At 45.0% G+C, this 20,051-nt stretch overlaps 1 protein-coding gene across 1 annotated transcript in view; it reads right to left on the bottom strand.

Moving 5' to 3' along the window:
- Positions 1 to 11,279: 11,279 nt before the first annotated feature.
- The window catches only part of EHD3 (EH domain containing 3), a 30,221-nt gene continuing 21,449 nt past the window's right edge, over positions 11,280 to 20,051 (bottom strand). Inside the window, exons 4-6 of the mRNA XM_021537018.3 lie at positions 15,799 to 16,211; positions 14,661 to 14,825; positions 11,280 to 13,301 (exon numbers count right to left, since the gene is read on the bottom strand). Of these exons, the coding sequence (XP_021392693.1) occupies positions 12,774 to 13,301; positions 14,661 to 14,825; positions 15,799 to 16,211 (1,106 nt within the window). The 3' untranslated portion in view covers positions 11,280 to 12,773. The remainder of the gene's footprint in view (positions 13,302 to 14,660; positions 14,826 to 15,798; positions 16,212 to 20,051) is intronic.

Genomic DNA, 20,051 nt, shown 5'->3' with positions numbered 1-20,051 from the left:
TGGCTGTGTGTTCTCATTACCACTGTGATTTGTATAACAAATGCAGCCCATTTGTAGCCACGCTTTTGTTCTTCGACATCTCTGGCCTTTGCCAGCTGAAGCCACACTCAGGGCTTTCCTCTGGGCTGCACCAGCTTCACCAGCTGTGGCACAGGGTGGCACTGAGACAAATCCCACAGGGACTGTGAAGGTGGTGGCCCTGATGGCACTTGGACAGCATTTCTGTAAGGCAGCTCTTTCAGAGATTCCTGTGTTAGACCTCGAACTAAAAGGCTTTGCTTGGCTTCTAAAGAGAATTAAACTGGATCCAGAAAAGTCACTGGGTAAAATGCATCATGAGGTACAGACCTCTTGGCTGACCACACTGACCTTTTGTGTGTGTGTGTGTGTGTGTGTGTGTGTGTGTGTGTGTGTGTGTGTGTGTGTGTGTGTGTGTGTGTATGTGGTATATGTGTGTGTGTGTTCAACCTACCTCTTGTCTACTTTCTTTTCTGCAACAAAGGTTCATTCTAAACCTTTGGCTACAAAATATATTGTAAAAGGTTGTTTGCTTGGACTAAGTATTTGAGGGAATCTTCAACCTACACCAGAAAAGCAAATCCCAGTAAATACTGAGCAGAGCAGCCCGAGTTAGACAGACAGCTGCAGGTGCTTTAGCAGGGTGTTGGCTTGTCAGGTGCAAAGGAATTTGAGAGCAGAATTTCTTTCACCTGAACTGGTCTCTGCCTAATAAGTGAAATTACAAGAAGGTTTGAAAGAGTGGATAGAGCATGGTGGTGTTGGGTTGCTGCTGAGAGCCAGGCTGTTTAGGAGGCATGGTCCCTGGAGAACAGGTAGGAAAACTGGGGAAGAAGAAGGAGGATGAATGAAGAGGAAGTTTTTAGTGATGATTTTGGGTACTCTGGAGTATCTAGGGCTAGAGGGAGCTGCCTGGCTTGTCTTAGCTGCGGTCATTTTTATAAGATGGCTTTTTTGTTTTTGGAGAAGATAAAGTTGCAGCATTCACCACTGCTCCTGTTTGTGGCTGGCCTGGACAGTTGCATGTCTTGAAATTTAATGTTGTAGCGTTGTTTGCTTTTCTTCTCATGTGCTGAAAGGGGTTTATGTAGAGAAGCCTTCTCAGCCATGCTGGTTCATGTGGGCAAACAATTAAATTGTTTTGGGCAGCCCTGTGTGTGAATGAATGTATGTGGCTTGCATGCAGTGGGAAGTGAATGTCTGAAAACCCCCCAGAAATGCAGGTCTGTGGTCTCTGCTCCCTTGTGTAAGTGCTTCCCACTTCTGTTTACTGTAAGGTGAAGTGATGAAATTTGGCGTAAAGGAGAAGTGATGTGAAATGATGAGTCTGATTTGGAAAAAAACACTGGCTCTCTTCCTCCACAGGGTGTGATCTAGTTTGAACTTCACCATGTAAAATTAGCTTGCTTATTCTTAAAGGTTTTGTGCTGTAAAACATCACCTTGCTATTTTGCCCCTTCACAATCACTGTAAAAACTGTCCAGGCTGCTCCTGTTATGAAGAACTCTATAGGCTTCTAGCCTGGCCCTTGTCCTTCCTGGTGTTAGGGGCTACATAGAAGAGGACAAATAGAGCATTTAAAGTTATTTTTATTTAGTTTTCTGCAGTGGACTATATTTTCTGGCTGTTCCTCTTTCAATGAGAGGTGATTTTGGGGGATTAAATGTTAAAATCCTGTGTGGTACTGTGGCGGGGGATATCGGGTATCCACATTTGATATTGTGTCAAGCCTGTGCAATGCTTTTTCCCTTACCTCTGCAAAAGAGAGGTATGTGGAGCCAGTGAAAATAAAGGCATCTGTGAACAGAAAGGCGTTTGGGGACAGGTATGTGAGTGAATCCTCTGCCAAAACCCCTTGGATGAAAGGCTTCCTGAGTAAGGACAGCACTTAGAAGGAAGGGGTAAAGAGAGGTATTCCTTTATTTTATACAGTCCCAGATATTGAACTTATGGTCTGACCCCATAAATTGGGAAGAGCAGGTCCAAGAGGTGCCCTGAGGTGAGGAAAGGAGTGGGCTTCCCATGGAGGCCTCCAGGACCCCTGGGCTGCTGCAAACAATGGCTGATACCAACACAACACATCAGGAGAGCTCGCTGGGGACTTTGGAATTCCAGATGCAAACCTGTGTCACCTCATGTGACATGGGGCAGAGTGGCCCTAAGCAGAAAGAGCTGCCTATGTGGTCACTCTCCTCAGTGTGACAGGAGTCATGACACCACAGTAAGAGGGGTAAATGCAGAGTTTGTGTCCCTGAAGATTTTGGGGTATTTTTTTTTTTGCTTGTGACAGAAACTGAGTGTTACCAGAGAGCAAAATGCAGAACTTGAGAGGCAAGAGTGCAGGGCAGGACTAAATGTGGGCTCCAAGGCCAGCCCATCATCCTGAAGTGGGGAAGGACTCCATGTGCTCCTCTCACCTGCTTTCTCGGCCAGTGCACTTTAATTTCTTAAACCTGGTCCCCATTTCACATTCAGCAGAAAATAATAAATTTTGCAACAGAGCATGTTTAGGAGAGGAGGGGGGGAAAAAAAAAATTCTGTCGTTCCTTCCTTTCTGAGATGTTTTGAGAGTCAAATTTTTATCAGAGGGGAAAAAAACCCAACCCAAGACTCAAAACAGGAAACTCTTATCAGCTTGCCAGGAAGCTCTATTGCTTTGTGGAAGTGTTACCCTACGGTCATTGCTACTTTCAGTAGCTGTTTGTGAGTAATTTATGGCTTTAAGATGGGCGTCAATCTTCCATGCAAGCAGGGGAGAGGCCCTAAAGCTGGAAGGAGTAGTGGTAGGAATAGAGGGTGGAGGGGAAATACCAAGGAACAGGATTTGTATTATCTCACTACATATATTTACAATGATAAGATTTTCATTGTCTTCTATGGTAAATTATGATCCTGTTTTTGTTCTGTATTTGGATCAGGAAAAAGCAAACCCGTGTCTTCAAAAAATGCACAGGCTTAGTGTTTAGTGATTGTTATTCAGCAGAAGTAATCGAGGGACTTGGGATAATACGTAACTTCTTGGCAGGGGAATTTCTAAATTATTGCCTTATGGAGTTCTGTGTGCTTGAATTCTAAATGTGTGCAGAGGTGTCTTTGTGTAAATAATATAAAAATTTATCTAAAACCTGTCAGAAGGGGTTGTCTGGTTCTCTTCTGTGTCCCAGTTTGGTGTGCCCATCTCTAACACAGGGCACTTGTTCATGTCCAGAATAATTTCTTTAAAAACAGTGTTCCTGCAAAGTGTCTTTGGATTTAAAAATAGAGAAAGCAGTGTTAGGCAATGTATTAAGATCCATCTGAAAATTCTGTGTGTATGCATTTAATGCAGAGAGATCAGAAGCTCCTATCCCAAACCTGCCAGGTACTACTACCGACTTCTGGCTCTTGGCCTGGTGCTTATTTTTATTTTGCTTTTTGTGCCCGAGTGCGTCTATTCTAGTGCATTATAGATTGCTGTCACTCCTGTAGTCACCTGACACAATGGGGATCTTTCCACCAGAGGCATTTTGCATCCCCCAAGCTGTATGGAGCAGGCATGATGTGGAGAAGGAAGTGCAATGCTGCTGCCAGGTTATCATGTTTGTCACGTCGACTGCTGACTAAAGTGCATGTTTATCTCTAAGTTTATGCTGGCTCTTTTGCTTAAAAATAAGCATTAAACTTTTGTCTGGAAAGCTGGGCTTCTGGGCCATGAAGAGAAAAGATGATTTCTGAGTGCATAACCCATGACCAAATTCTTAAAGGCATTTTGGCAGCAGGGCTGTGCAGAAGAGCTGGGATATGTCCTGGGTAAGTTCACTGTGCAGCACCAGTGATGCAGAGCTCATTTCCATGGGCTCTGGCCTTGCATTTAGAAACACATCATGATGTACCAGGCTTTGGGAGTATGGGGACTGATGCTTTTTTGGGGGAGCAATGCATTTCTTGGCGTGTCTTGGGCTGCCTTGTGGCTGGAGGTGTCCCTGTGAAACCAGCATCAGGGAGGTGAATAATCTCCATGCTTCCATTTCATCACAGTGAGTGTATTTTAAAACCTGGCTGTGCCCATTGGCTTTTGGGCTGACATCCCTCTCTTAAAACATATGTATTTAAAAGATACAAAGATTCACACTTTGTTTTTTTCACCCTCCAGTTTTTAAATGATGGTCTTAAACACAGCACTCTGTGTCCCGCTCTTCTGGGAAATTGGGTTGTTCCATGATTGCTTGAAGTCTCTGGCCAAGCATTGTTGATATACAAAAGTACAGCATCCTGACTGCAGCGGTGTGTGAACCCGTTTTTCTCCTTTAATATGCACTTATCTTTAAAATAGGGCATTGGAAAACATTTCTCTGAAACCCAGTAACCAGTGGCCTTTCTTACTCATTGGACTACATTCAGTGTTTGCACTAGCACTTCATTAGGAAATAGATAGCTATTTGCTGGGGCTATAAAAAAAAAAAAACCAACTTTTCCTCCTCTTGTACCTTATCTCCTCTTCCTGGACAAAAGTCAAGAGCCTCTTTCCCCCCGCCCCTTCCCTCTTGGGTATACAATTGAATACAAATGATCCAAGGAGTATGATATGCCAGGTATTTTGCACACTCATCTCTGGGGAGCTGATAACAGCAGCCCATCTCTCTGGAAACCTCCACCTCTTGGCTGCTTATTCCTGCTGGGGTCAGCAGCCTCTTGCAGGGCCAGGAGGTGCTCACCTCCCTTGTCCTTCCAGCAAAGGACTTTGGAGCAGATGATGAGGTTGCATCTGATGCCTTGAGGTACCTTAAGAGTAATTAATGTAATTAAGGTCACTGACACATTTGGTGTCAGAATTGCAAACCTCCAGCCAGTGTGGTAGGGGCCTTGAAAGACATTTCCTTAGATAGAGGGGGGGAAATGGGCTGCTTCTGACCAGCTCAGGAGATGGTGAGAAGCCAGGTAGGAAGATGGTCTGAACTTCCTCTTTTCCCAGGGGGTCTCCCAGTGGCCCGGTGAGCCCACCAGCCCTATGTTGTCCCAACTTTGGCAGCCTTTCCATGTAAATCACAGTTCTGACATTCCCATGGCAGTGAGAAGCTGGCGAGTAAATTCCCTTCAGGGACAAGGGAAAGGGCTGGAGTGGCGCGTGCCTCTCGGGCTGTAACGATGGCCCACAGCTCTCGGCCAGACTGCACCAGCTTTTGTTCCCTTCTGTCCTCCTGAAAGGAAGTGGTGAAAGGCAGCCAAGCTGCCTTTATTTCTGTGAAATGGAGTGAAATGAGTGAGGCGACCCATCGGAAGCAGATCATTAGAAGTATTAGTGACCTTGCGTGATCTCTCCAGGGCTGGGAGAGGAGCAGACGGAAAGACCATCGTGTCCTGGTTTGTCACATTAGCAGTTTATCATCCATATTCTGCAGGGCTTGTTTGTCTCCCTTGAGAAGGAAACATCCATGTTTCCTGCTGTGGGAGTGCAGCTTCTCCCAAAGGGTTGGACAGGCCCTCCACAGATGCACAACCTGATTTCAACAAGCTCTAGATGCACCAGCCTGCCCTGGCTGTATAGACACGGCACCTTGGCCAACTTCTAGCAGGTCTCCCATGTTTTCCAGCCCCACCTCTCAACCCTTGGGACCCTCTTTGTGCCTTTGTCAGCTTCTGTTGAGGGCTGTCCTGGGAAGTCACCTCTGCTGTGTTGCTGGGACTTTGCCTGGACAGGCGTTTTCAGAGAACAAGCAACACTCTTGCCTGTCTAGGAGGGCTTTTGTGGTGTCATCATAAGCACTTTTCTTCCCCCATACCACAGTGCAGGTTGGATGGAGATTTGTACTTCCCCAAACCCCATGTGGGAGAGGAAGGACAGAGAATGGCCTTGAGAAGCAGAATGTCTGAGAAAAGCCACAACCAAAGCCCAAGACTGCTCCTTCTAGGTTCTCACAAGTGATGTGAAACTCTGCCCCTGTACTGAAATACTACCAAGCCTGAGATGATGTGGTGCTTCTGGGGTTTGACTTGGCTGTGTAGAGGGTGGAGGGGGAGGAAAAAGCTGTTCAAGCATTAGCTTTGCCACTTCTTAGGCAGCATGTGGTCTCATTCCTGTGCTGTTCTGCTTGAAGTGCTGTGCTTGAAGCTTGGCAGAGTCCTCTGTCCTCACAGATACCGGGAACAGAGGCTGGGAAAATACTGCAGGGAAAGGGCTGGAGGAATTCAATCAGGAGAACTTAAAGGAAAGTTTTGCTGCCATACCTCACTGTCTCATCAGTCTCCATTCCTGTGAAGCATGGCGGGGGGGGGGGGGAGGGGAGGAAACCACACCACCATAAAGGTCACAGGGTTGCACAGACAGCTGTGGCACTGTCAGATCATGGACTGTGGTTTGGTTGCTGTGGGCCTGGGTGTTTGAGGCATTCAGTCCCTTGTGTTGCACAGCATTGCTGTTCCTGCTGGCTACAGCTACCAAGGCAGAGCACTTGTCTAGAGAGCTGATTGCTGGTTGTGCCATGTACTGCCTGCCTTGGGCTGAAGCAGGTTTGTACCATGCTTTAAAAAACAGGTCCCAGTGTGTCATCACTACTTTGAACCACATGGGTTTTTTGATTAGTGCTTTTTGATTAAAACATGTGACACTTGGAGTTGACATTCACTGCTTGCATGTCGTTTTTTGAAAAAATCACAGCTTCTTGAAGAGATGCACAACATCTCTGGGCAGTAAAACATCTTTCCTGATTGTTCTCCCAGTCACTGGATTTTCTATTGACCCTGAGCAGCATATAAAGCTCTAGACTAGCATGAAATGGCAACCAGTAGATCATCTCCTTTCCCTTTCCAAGGCTGTTTAATTTCAGGAGGAAGAGTGAAGCCTTGTTCAGCTGAGATGGAAGAAGAGGTTTAGGTGTGCTTTGCTATCTTGTGTTGGTGACTGCTGGTGGGACCTGGGAAAAATGCCACCAGTTCTTTTTGTAGTTTAGTTTGCAAGCTGTGTTTCTTGGCAGAGAAGATGATCATTGGTCTGTTTTTATCCCTTTGGCATGATGAGTCATCAAAGATAATATTAATTAGAGAACTAATCTCCCTTGGTGGCAAATGGTGCAAGTTCTCTAGTTTGCCAAAGGTTTGTTCCATGCTAGAACTAGATTGAGGGGTGCTAGTTAGTTGGTATGGAAGCTTTAGCTGCTTGTCACCTTTCTGTGCATGAAGAATTGAAATTCCCAACTGGGAAGATGAAGGAGCTCTTTACTGAGGAACTGGATATTGAAATTCTAACTAGGGAACAATTCTGCTTCTGAAAACACACCTGTGAGCTGCCAGCTTGGACTGCAGCTACACTGCATTTCTGACACAATTGGAGATGCCTGTGCTGGGGGACGTGGAAGCTTTAAAGATGGCAGGATGCAGGGAATTCCTCTTAGTCTGTTGTGAATGGCTTAAATGTGATAGGCAGACAAGGCAGCAAACTCTTAATTTTGATACCTTTCCACTGTCTTTCATGGAAGTGGAAACTCTTTCTTGAGAACTCATGGCTGAAGATCAGAAAATGGCCAGAGAGCTTTCCCTGGGAGCGGTGCTTCCAACTGGCCTCTTTGCTGCCATCACCTTATAAGGAGCTTCTGTGAATCTCATCTTGTTAATAGATGTGTGGGGTGGTGTGTGAAAGCTGTTCCCAGAGCTGGTGTTTGCTTGTGCGGCGTAAGGCGAGGAATTCCACGCACACGCCCTTGCTTTGCGCAATGGCCCAGGCAAGGAGGGCGCCCTAATCCAAGTCCTATAAATATCTCCATGTTCACATCTTCTGCAGGCACTGAGGCCTCGCTGACGGCTGTTTACAGGGCACGTAAGCAGCTGGACAGGGGCCCATTTTAAACCTAGCAACTCATGCAGTGTTTGACAGCGAAGGGCTCAGTGGAATGGGCACGCTGAGGAGGACGTGTGCCGTACTCGGCAGGGATTTCTCTCCCTTCAGGCACTGAGGAATTGTTTCAAAGGCTTGCTTTAAATACTGGATTTGTTACTCTATTAGCAGTGCCTAGAGGAGCTGGAAAGCTACACAGCGATAGACTTGCCTGCACTAGCCTTGAACTTTTTCACATGTTGAGATTCTCAGCTAAGCCTTTTCCCCCCACCCTTGAACAGATTAGGAAGAGAAGGGAAAGGCTTATAAGCACAAGGAAGGAAAGGGAAAGACCAGAAAATAATAGATGCTATGCTATGTTATGAGAACTCCACAAAAATAACTTGGATGTTTCCAGTTAAGCTGCTCCTCTGGAGCAATTCAGTGCTGCTCTCCATAAGGGTTCCCACCCATGTGTCAGGCTTTGAAGGACTTGAGGACTTCTACATCTAGGAAGGGCTTAAATAGTCTATTGTGTACCCTGATTTATCAAAGCCTGAATGTGTAGCCACAGCTTCTCTCTATAATAAGCTTTATAATAAAAGAAACATGAGAGAGACAATAGCAGAGGTGGAAACTATCAATGATGTAAGAGGTGTAGTGTGATCTGAGGTGATCTAGAAGAGCGTCTGTGGTTCCAGCTGCACCTGTAGAAACACCATCCCTCTCTGTAAGGTCAAACAACCCATAACTTCTGCTCACTAAGCAAAGGCTGCTGTCATATGGACAAAGCATTAAGGCATAATAAGGGGAGCAACTTAAAAGAACAGTTTCTAGACTTAAATGAATTTCATTGTTGTATGAAGTTTGTGTTGGAACTTAATGTGATGGAAAAACTGATTCTAACCTTTTCTGTTTGATTAAAAATCCCTCTGAAGTTCAGCATGCTGGCTAAATTCCAGCTCCCAGAAGTTTGCTAAGCTACACACCTCTTGTGAAACCTTATTCAGGGAACTTAGTGTAATTATTATTCTTCCCTTCAAATAAATGGTTGTATAGCACTGATGATCTAATCTGCCTGTCGTGTTCCACAGTAGAGAGAATTTAATTTTCAAAAAACTCATATATTAGCCCATATAGCATGTAGTTACAGATGTTTCTGCTCTAGATCCTTCCCAGAGAGAAGACCAAATGCAGTTCCTACTTAGAGGGGTAAAAAAAAAAAAGACCTTTTTGTTCTTCTGACCCTGTGAAAGCTCTTCTGTGTGAGGATGAGTAGAGAAGGACATGAGAGGATCAGAGAAGTGAGTGGTAGTGGTATGTTCACATGATAAAATCCCCCACCCACAGACAGCAAATTAATTGGTTCCTCTGTATAACCTCCTAGGGAAATCTTGTTTGGTAATTGAGAACTGCTCTTGGAAAAGGAAGCACTGTTGGACACAGATAACTGCCTTTGGAGAGTGGCTCTGTGAACTGGCAGGAACATGCACTGGCTGGAGGCCTGCGTGCAGTGCCTGGAGTCCTGGTGGGTTTGGGAAATCACATCCTTCCACAGATGTGGGAAACAATACAGGTGGCTGGGATTGCCCAGGGAGTCATAACTCGGAAGGGAAAAGGAAAAAAAAGGGGGGTGTGTGCATTTGCAGCTGCTATCTGGGAAGAGGATGGAGAAATACATGGCACCTTCTCATGGCCATAGTGGAGATACAGGATTCCATGTATTTCTAAATATAGAACGGAGTGTTTAAGGTTTGATGTGGGTCTTTTGGTGTTTCAGTGGAGTTTTTTTTGATTGCTGTTTTTTTTCTTAATTTCCTGAAGAGCCTAGCAAAAGTGGTAATGAGCTGGATGAAGTTATCTGAGTAAAGAGGACTATTCATAACCTGCCTCCCTCGCAGCTGTCCTGTTCTTCCCTCTGTAGCAGGGTTGCTTTGTCTCCTGCCCTGCTGGCAGACCCTGGTGCAATCCTATTAATTAATGGTGTGTTTGTCACTGGAGCGCTGGTGTTTTTTCCTCTCTCCCCACCACGAGTGGGGAAGCTGCGCTCTGACAGTGCCAATGGTTCCTGAGGGGTGTTGAAAGCAAACCTCACCCAGCAGTGCTGCGGCAGCGCCTTGTGCATGTGACCCGTGCAGGCAGAGCTCTCTGCGCTGCTGTCCTGCTGGCCTTTCTGGGTGAATCCTGTAGGAACATCCTGGAGAGGCTGGCACAGGGACAAGAGGAGTACAGTGTATGGAGCTGTGGAATGTGCTGGCGTACCCAGCCACGGTGCGGGGGTAACTGCTGCTACCAGCAACACAGCGAATGTTTCCTGTGTAACAGCGAGCCCTTCTTTGAGATTGGTCTAAAGCACAACTGCAGTCAGGCACTGGTAACTAACCTACCACCACCAACAGGCCAGTGGTTTGGCTTGTGAGCTTGTATGCACCATCAATCAGGCACAAATGTGCCTTGAAAGCTGTTTGATTGCTGCTACAATCAATTTTTGCCTACCTGAGAACCTTGCTGGACTGTACAGGGAAAAGACTACTAGAGCTCACTTTCTCCAATCCCCTTTGAGAGAACCAGTAATGTTCTGCTTTTCACGGAGTTAAATTTCAGCATGACATGGCTGGCACAAGCAATGTGCTGTATGTGTGGCCATCAGACAGTTGTGCCCACACAGAGGCAGGGTTGATTCACGGTGCTCCACTCAGTCTCAGGTGGAGTCTGATGGATGCAAATTCCTTGGGAAGACCTGGACAGCCACAGCAGATGTGTACTGTGATGACAGTTAAACTGGGGGTTACTGGGTAGCTGAACTGGAATGAGAGTTTGCTGGCTTTTCCCTCAATTTGCATTTATTGCTTTTGCTCTCCACCCTATGATTTCCTGTCACCCCTCTCTCATCCTGTACAGATGCTAAATGAAAACTCTGCCAACTACTACAGCTCATACCCTCTCTCCAAATGATTCCCCAGGACTATCCTAACTGCTCTCCCTGTCTTACTCCATGCCTCTCATTGTCCCACTCTGGGGGATAGCTATCACTGTCATGAACATCGACAGAAAAGAAAGCATAAAAACAGAAATAGTGAGATTTAAGACTGAGGATTATTGCATCCATTCCAGATCTCAATAAATTTGTAGCATTCTCATCTGTGACTGGCAGGAAGGAACTCTTTCAATATTTTTTTTCTACTGAAATGTGGTGGTTACCTCCCCTATTTTGAACAAGGTGAATCACAGATATAATTCCTCTTGCTTTGGCAAGTACAGAGCTTGTGATTTGACTGCCAGAGAGAAAGATATTCCAGATGTCAACCAGTCATTCAGCAGTGCACACCCCAGTCCAGCTGCGCTGATCTGTACATGCATGTTAGGGACTGTGCATAAGGATGACTGGCTCCCTTTGCTGCACTTACAAATAAGCTTTTTTTTTTTTTTTTCCCCACCTCCATTTAATTTTGCTGTATAAAGAAGCAGACAGATCTGGCCTTTCTTTTTTAATAATGTCTTAGGACCAGGGTACAAAAAAGGTTAATGCATTAATTTTTAAGACAAGTGATAAATGTACTGCAATAAGCACATCCTACATACACAGAATATATTTCTCTATATAATATGAACACGAGAGATATAAAATAAGTTATACTTATCTTGGTTTTTCATCACAGTAGGAGCTCAGCTTATATAAAGTGACAACAGGATTGGAACAACACACTGCTCCAAAGCAACAACAAAAACCAGAAGAGTGCGCGCACACGTGTGTGTTTAGGCAATGAAATAAGAAATCAAGGGATTTCTGCTAAAATCGGGTCTTGAAAACAAAAATTTCATAGAGCATGAAAGAAGTGGGGAAGGTCTGTTGGCTCAGGGTAGAAGTTCTGGAGAGGATCAAGTGTAACTGTGTGGTGAGAAGAGTGTGTGGAGGCTGACAACTTGGCTAGGTTTGTGGAGGCACAGAGCAGAGCAAGCTCTGCCCAGTGCCCGTGTGTTCTGCACTTGTGATGGATCCACCTGACAGTGGGGGCTTTGTATCTGTACAGTGAGAATGGGGCCTCGTGGCTTTCACTGTGCACAATGAGAACAAACATGTCACTTCACAGGAATCACTGACATGACCACTGCTCAAAGAGCAAACACTACCCACTGGCTGTGAAATGCTGGGTGAGCCTGGAATTGGTCTTCCTCCCTTCCAACCCACCTGATGTCCACCTCTAGGGCCCCCTCCCTCTGCTTCCCTTGCAGTGTGGTTCTCTTGGCTGTGCCTGCAGAACAAATCTCCCTTGGGGACTGAATGGGAGATAGTGATGATTGGGAACTCTGAGTGCCTGTCCCACAGTGACAAATGAGGAACTCCAGCTGCCCAGTTCAGAGCTCTTTCAGATTTTATTGATGTATTTTTCCTTAAGGACAGGGGAATGTTTGTAAAACTTGGATCTTAACATTGAATAAAGGTTCCTAAAGTTCTTAACTCTGGAGTTTAGTATCTAGTATTTTAGTGTGGGCTTAGGTTTATTACAAAATGCTCTTTATTTTGGCCAATAGCTTGAAGACCTTGTGGTTTCTCTTAAGTCTCCTGAATTTTGCAAGACCCATTAAAAGGCAGAAGGTGCAGCCAAAGCTCAGGAGTGATACTGGCAGTTAGCAGACTTCTATTAGTGCCTATTCCACTCTCCAAAAATGCAGCCCTGTTCAGGTTTTCTTCTACTCTTGCTTAACGAGTCTCCTAGTTTGCAACAACCTTTCTTTACCTTCATATTTACAGACTACACATTAGAAAGCAGGGACAGTACACTGAAGAGTTAATTGCATATCATGAAGGATTGGACTTTTTTGTTCTGCTTTAGATTTTGTTCTTCATACAGCAAAGTAGGTACAAATCCAAACGTGATCTCACATCTAAAGGTATAATTTAAGTAAACATGTTTTTCTAGATCTTTTATTTTCCCCTTCCCTTTCCCTCTCCTCTGTAACCTTCCTTTCACTCTGTTATTTTCCTTTTGGATGGAGGGAGGAGATGGGAAGGGAGCTCATTTGGCAGCTCATGACCCTCCAACTTGACTTTAATGAGATGATTCGCCAAGGCAAACTCCTCATCATCCAGCATGCCATCTTTGTCGATGTCAGCCAGTTTCCAGATCTTGCCCAGCACGGTGTTGGGCAGCTTGGACCTTACCATCTCCTTCTTGGCATTGGCACCAGTTATTTTACCATCGACAGGCGAGAGCGTGTAGAAGATCTCGTCGTACATGGGCTTGTCCCTGGCTACCACCCACTCGGCATCATCGATCCCTTCTCCGGCACCTTCTCCGTAGCCGTGGCCGAAAGGACCGTGCAAGGTGCCCTCGAAGGCTCCTCCCTTCACCATCTGGGTTGGCCGCTGGGACTCCTCCTGGCGGACGAGCACCATGAGCTGGGCGATGTCGTTGGCCAGCATGTCTTCCACGGTCTCCAGCAGCTTGCTCTTCAGAGGCTGGAACTTGCTAAAATCCTGGGCTTGCAACTGATCCTTAAAATGGGACAACACAGCAAGAGGTGAGTGACATGGCCGTGGATGGTGGAGTAATGGTGAATGGTGTACAGCGGGATGCCTGCCTACTGCTTGCCTCACAAAACCCTGCTACTGCAGAGGAGTGGGGAGTTTGGCATTCCTTCCTCTGACAGCCCTGCTTTCTCCATGCCATGGGGTCTCCCTGGCTGGCCTTGCTCTTACTTTAATCTCAAGTCCTACAGAAATTGACCAAATAGTTCAAGGCAAACTGGTATGTGCTCTTGCTACCTCCTTCAGCCAGTGCTCTACATTCCCTCCCCCTTCTGTGCTCCGGGAAGGAGATGCCACCTGGCAAAAGACCACTGTACTCATCACCATGCAATGCATCTTTCAGATGCCATCAAGACAGTAGCACATCTCTAAGAGGTGGTGAACATGTCTTTACAGCATGGCTTAAATTCTGTAATTTGACAGGTAAGCAAAAGGGCTTTGAGTAGGGCCTGCAGAGAACTCTCTTTTAGCTGCAGAAAGACCTACAGCTTTATCTTTCACACTCTACTCATTAAATCCACACTTTTCACTCCAACTGGATTCATACAGGTTTTAACATACATTTTAACAAGCAGTGAAGGAGATCTCCTATTGGCTACACCCCACAGATCTCATTCCCAACAATTAAGGGAGAATATATCTTCAAAAATAGGCAAATGCTGTTTTCCATAGGTAACTAGTAGCAACCTCAAGAGCTAGAGCTCAGAACAGATTTCTGCTTGGACTGAAGCCACATGGCAATGCAGCAGTGTCCAGCATTGCTTGAATGTACAATACAAGGCTCTGATCCAAGTCCTTTGAAGTTTTTGACTTGCGTGAACACTGGGCCAGGTCTCTGTTCTGCAGAACAAAAAGCCTGCTTCTCTACTTAAAACAGAAGGGGGCTTTAAGTTTTCACACCTTCCTTTCTCTCTTTCTAGAAACAAAGAGAGAAGTAGAAGACAAATACAGCTCTTGAGGAATGTGGTACATGTAGCCTTTTCAGGACACAGCTTTCCTTTTATTATAAATTGCTTAGGCCTGAAAAGTCTGCAAATGGAACCTAGAATTAAAAATAAAGAAAACCAGAAGAAATAATTTGCTGTAAAGTGCTATTCAGGCAAAGATAAGAGAAATTAACGTGAAGCTGTAATGATTCACATGAGCTCTATGTTTAAGAACTGCTCATGCCCAAATATAGCCTGCACATATTTTAAGGCACATTTCAACATTACAGCAGACTTTTCCCACAGGTGGCAACAATCAATGTCTGCATGGCTCTGTTGTATTCTCTGCAGTTACTCTAATGCTCTTTCCTTGCATGTTTGCCAGGATGCCACTGCTTACCTGCATCTTTCTCAGATTAGGGAAGTCTCCTGGCGAGATCTGATGCTCCCGTTCAATCCGGGCATAAATATCTCCCAAGTTGTTAACAAGCTCTTTCTTTTTATTGTCTTTCCCAAACATTGAGGGCATTTCCTTCTTTAGGGAACTGATGATGTAGGCATGGACCTGAAGGGAATTAAATTATATGGAATGAAAGCAAATGTTAAATAGCACATCAGAAAATTCTTCTCAGCAGAGTATCTTTGCTTAGGACTTGACTCCATCTTGTCCCACCCTGAAGAGCAAGTTCAGCTCACCTGGACCTATGGTTTGTTATTCCAGTGCTAAATGCTCAGCTCTGTGCTCTGTCTGTGCTGAGACAAGGTGAAAACAAGGTGCTGTCCTGAGTATACAGACAGTGACATTCACATGCACTTTCTGGAGGGAGTGGTGGGGCTTTTGTTCTTCCACTATGCATGTCCTTCAAGGGAACAGTCCCTTTCCAGTCCAAACATACAGGTTCAATGTTTTCGTATGAATACCAGTCCTTAACTTATGCAGCATTGTGGCTTTTTTTTTTTAATAGTGAGAACCAGGCATTTTTTCTTGAAATGAAAACCTTTGCACTGAAAGCTTTTGAGGGATCTTTTGATCTCTTTTCTCAATTGATGTGGGCCTTTTTCCTGTATTTTTAGGGGCTTCTTTCAGTTTATTTCAAATAATCAGAGATACTACAGCTTATTTATTGTTTGTGTGAGTCTCCATCTAAGTCAAGTATCTCTCTTGGCTGAGAAAGTTTAAAGAAAAAGACCTAGAGCTTATAAATTCCCTTGGTGTATGATTCTGATATACTTAATTGGTCCTAATTCTCAAGTTGCTACCACAGAACAACTCCTTTCCAGATCCTTTCAAGTGCTACCTGCTTTGATCTGTAGTTACCTCCCTCACTTGGGCCTGCCATGACTGACCCACCAAACAAAGGAGTTGTTTTCTTCCCATACTGTCATAGGGCTCATATGCTGGGCCTGAGTTAAATGGGATGGAAAAAGAGTAGGATCCACCAGCCCTGCAAGCTCAACTGGCCAAAACCACTTCCTCATAGGCTGCATGCTGCACTCAGCCCAGACCGAAAGCTTGGGGCTTCTACGCCAACACCTACCTTGGCCAGCCGTGCTCGCTTGATGAGATCATTCAGCTTCCTCAGGGCTGCGTTGCGGGGCAGGCTCTGGATATCCCTGAACAGGTCCTGCTCCTCTGCTTCAAACAACTTGCGGTTGTCGGGGATGAGCAGCGGATGGGACCAGAAGGAGCCGATGTAGACTCTGATGACCTCGGGAGTGTTGACGATCTTTCCCAGGGACCACATGAGGGCACCGTACACCCGCATCAGCTGCTGAGTCTCTATCTGGTCGGCCTTGTTGAGAACAACTCTCATCTTGTCCTCGTGGTTCTTCAGGGCCTTGATGACCTCGGAGAATTCATCAGAGATGTCCAGCTTGTGAGCATCAAAGAGGAGAATGATGCGGTCAACCCGCTCTGCAAACCACTCCAGTACAGCGGCGAAGTCATAGCCTGCAAGGGGGAGAGGAAGAGCAGAGATGCATTAAACATGGGAGTAGAGAGCCCACCTGCTGTACTCAAACTATATCTGTACCTAACTGAGGGCAAGCTTGCAAGGAAGTGGCCTTCCCAGTAAAACAGGTAGCTTGATAGGGAGATGAGGCTTTGTCCTTCACGTGGAAATGTCACTGCACACAGTTAAGGACAGTCTTGTCCTCCCCACATTAAAGTCTTGAACTTCTGCTCCAGATCTTCATTCAAATGCACATCGAGGAGCAACTGCTGTATTCAAACACCTACTGCAGAAGTTTTGTACGTGGCAACAAGAGAGGTCTAGTTTGTGAATGACTGGCCATCAGCATAGCCTACAAAGAAAGCTGAGTAATTACAATACTTGCACCCAGACTGGTTTGAGATGTGACTCTCCACTGCTTAATAAATCTCAGGTGTTGTCTAGTTGTGCAAGACTAACTTTGTCCCATCCAATTCAAAACCCAGCATGCAAATAACCTTCCTTAGCAGAGTAATCATCCTGTCATACCTGCTGCATGTGCACAAAGCCAACCAAATGTTTTATGTTCACTTAGCCAAGAGCTTGATGCTTAGCAGACAGCATTGCTGTGAACACCAGAGGCAGACACAGGCCAGGAACAGTGGGTTCAAATTTCACATACCTCAGGACTAAACATAATAGACTCAGTGTCAGACTGGGTCCACCTCTAAGCAGTACAGGACATGATAAATAGTGTGTGGAGAAGTCCCTAAAACAATAGTAATGACAGCAACAAAATTACCTTTTTTCCTAGCTCTGACATTTTTTTATTGTACTTTAAAGTCTTGGTGAGAGACCAGTCTCCTGTTCTGTCAGGCTTTCCTATGCTGTGCAATATTTGGGGTTATCTGAGTCACCAAAATGCTGCACTTTGTTAAGGGAAATGAGGGCAGAGCAAATGCTATTTGCATTCAAATAATTTAATATACTATTTTAATCTTGGCTTTCATGAATAAATACATGATAATTAGTTTGGTGCTCTTTCCTCCTGCTTCCCTTTCTTTTTCTTCCTTTTTTTCCTTCTGTCCTCTCTAAAACCTGGAGGGCAACCAGTGCATCCCAATCATTAGACTGGAACTACAAGAAGGGAGGATAGATGAGCTCTGATCTTGCTTTTTCATGCTGGCTTTTTCTTCCATGTGACTTAGCAAACTGGAGTGAAATCCTGGCTCTTATGTCAGGAGCAAAGTTCATGTGAACATTCTCTTCAGCTGGATAAACTGGTATTAATGTTTTTGCTAATGAGAACTTTTATACAACTTTGAAGTATTATTACTGGGCAGTGTTCTGCTTTGGTTGATTACAGTTCTCTCCCTACAGGAAAAGGGGGTGGCAGAGTGTGGGCATGTGAGGTGTGTGTTCTTGGCTGTGGATACCTTGCCCTGCTCTCTTCTATGGGATCTACAGAAATCTCAAATGAAAGACAGATGTTTGTCCCACCAGTGTCCTTCTGCTCACTAGGACACGAGTATCTCCTCTAATAAGAGCAAGCAATGCTGGGCCCTGGCTCTTTGCTCAGCTACGTTTGATGCTGAGAACTTCAGAGAATTCAGAATCAGTGTTAGCTTTGACAAAGACTTTCTGAGCATTCAATATATTATACAGATAGCTGCATATCTTGCTCAGTCTGTGTGGCTGACCTCAAACACAGTCACAAGTCAGTTTTTTAAAACTGAAATAAAATTGACCCTGCTTGCTTTCAGATATTAAACAGCCTATTTTAACCTTAGGTGCTAACCTCAGATTTTTAACCTCAGGTGTTCTGGTTGCAGGGAGCTCTGTTCCACTGCTCTAATTGCAAATCTGCTGCAAAGATCAGTGTGCTGACTCCTTCCTAACCTGTGCTGGGGGCCCTGGCAGCAGGACAAAGTCGATGCTGATACCTCATTTCACTTGGCCTGGGTTCAGACTGTCAGCTGTCCCTCTGCAAGCAGATCAATGGGTGTGCAAGCAGGGACCTCCCATGCCCCCTCAAACTTTGCTAAACAGAGGATACACAGAGTTTATGTTCATGTCTGCCAGGGCTGGTAGTCATCTGGCATGGCAGGACAGTTTATTCTTCATACACAGAGCTACACAGCTTGCTTTTCCATCATGGAAGCAGTGAGTCAGGGTGACTTTATTTGGAGATGTTTGTGCATTTAACCTTGTAAAATCTCATGGACTGGGATGTTTTCTTGTCAGGCTGCCACATGTTTGAATTGTACCATAGCTACTTTGCCCAGTCTTTTTCTTGGGAGAATTAGGTGGAAAACAGCCATGCTCTCTAGGCTACCTTGTAATGCTGCAGTAATGTCCTGTCAGAGATCATGTGGAATGTTTCCCTTTGACAGTAGAGGAAAAATCACTGTTACACTCTCTGTGTTAATAGGGCTGGAATGAGTTAGGGAAAGTGTCTGCACCTGACAATCAGTCCACCTTGCAGGGATTTAGTAAAAGTGGGAATTGATTATTTAAAATAAGGGAAGTATAGAAAAAAAAAGAGTAAATGTAGTTTTGGTATTAACTGAGGACTCAGGAGACTGACCTTAGCCTGGGTCTGAAGGTTTGTCCAGAAGTATCTTTAGGTGCTTAGCTCTCATGATTTTTATCCTGTATCAAGCCTGCATCCACAGTGGCACTTAGAAGGTATCTATTTACTGAGCTTCTCTTTCCAATTAACAAAAATAAATGTTGTTCTACCCAGCAAGAAATGGAAATTAATATATGCTCAGACCCTTTGTGTATTCCCAACTACTACAATAACATACAATGAATCTTGAATGTCCCTGTGGACTTCATTAAATGTCTAGATTGATTAGCAGACTTTATTTCCTAGCTTCTTTGCTTGCTCAGAAATATTCTCCTGACAGCTGTCCTGCATATCTCCATTAAAGAGAGAACAAAGCCCTGGAGAGTAACACTTGCTGTTGACTGCTCTGAAGCATCACCATGGACTCATTTCCATCCCATGCTGGGACAAAAGCCCAACCCACACCCTCCCTTTCTATGTCCCACTTGCTCTGGCACTGGGGAACCTCTCCTGTTGGTGCCCAGCTGAGCAAAGACTAAGTCTTGTGTGTGCAGTACTACTGATCTCAGCTGCCTTTCTCTGTATGGGGGTACTTGGCAGGAAAAATGAGGTGTAAGTGTATGTATTCTGTTCTTAAGTGATGGAACACTATAGAGGGAAAGAGGGAAAAATTATCCCGAGTGTTGTAAAGTTCCTTAACACGCAGCACGACGTGGGACAGAGCTCTGTTTACAACTGTCTACTCAGTCACTGACTCTGGTGGTGTTTTCATACACGGTGCCTAGAGAATTGCTTACAGATGTGATTCACAGGGTTGACTTTGCAGTCTTGCTTTTAGTGCATAATAGATTGTTGCTAAAGCATTTGGATAGCAGGATGACAGTGTAAATGGCTACGGGCAAGCTATTAATAAAGGTGTTTTAAAAGAAGGTCTTAGATTAATATTTTAATGTTTAGTTTGGAGCTTTCATTTTTGGAGGGCTCTTCAATGGCACAGAGAACTCAGGGCATTTTGCCTGGCTCTAGCCAGAGCTGGAGGTGTTCAAAACCTGAAAGCATGAGGCTCATTCTGTAACTAAACTTAAGCATTACAGCCTCACTTTGGTTTCTTCCCTCCTGCCCCTTTTTCATTTCACAGATGCACTGGGCCTGCCTCTTTCTTCTGGCAGTTTATTACTTTGTGAGCTTAGACCAAGAATTGATCTTCATCTGCAGTCAAATTAGGAGTTTTCCTGGTGTTCCTTGCTCATTCCACTGCAAATGTGTTATGTCTCCCTGTGCCTCCCTG

The sequence above is a fragment of the Lonchura striata genome, chromosome 3 (genome assembly GCF_050655825.1).
Source record: "Lonchura striata isolate lonStrDom1 chromosome 3, ASM5065582v1, whole genome shotgun sequence".
In the NCBI taxonomy this organism is placed as follows: domain Eukaryota; kingdom Metazoa; phylum Chordata; class Aves; order Passeriformes; family Estrildidae; genus Lonchura; species Lonchura striata.
Note: the sequence above shows the minus strand (reverse complement) of the source record. Positions and strands in the feature narration are given on the sequence as shown.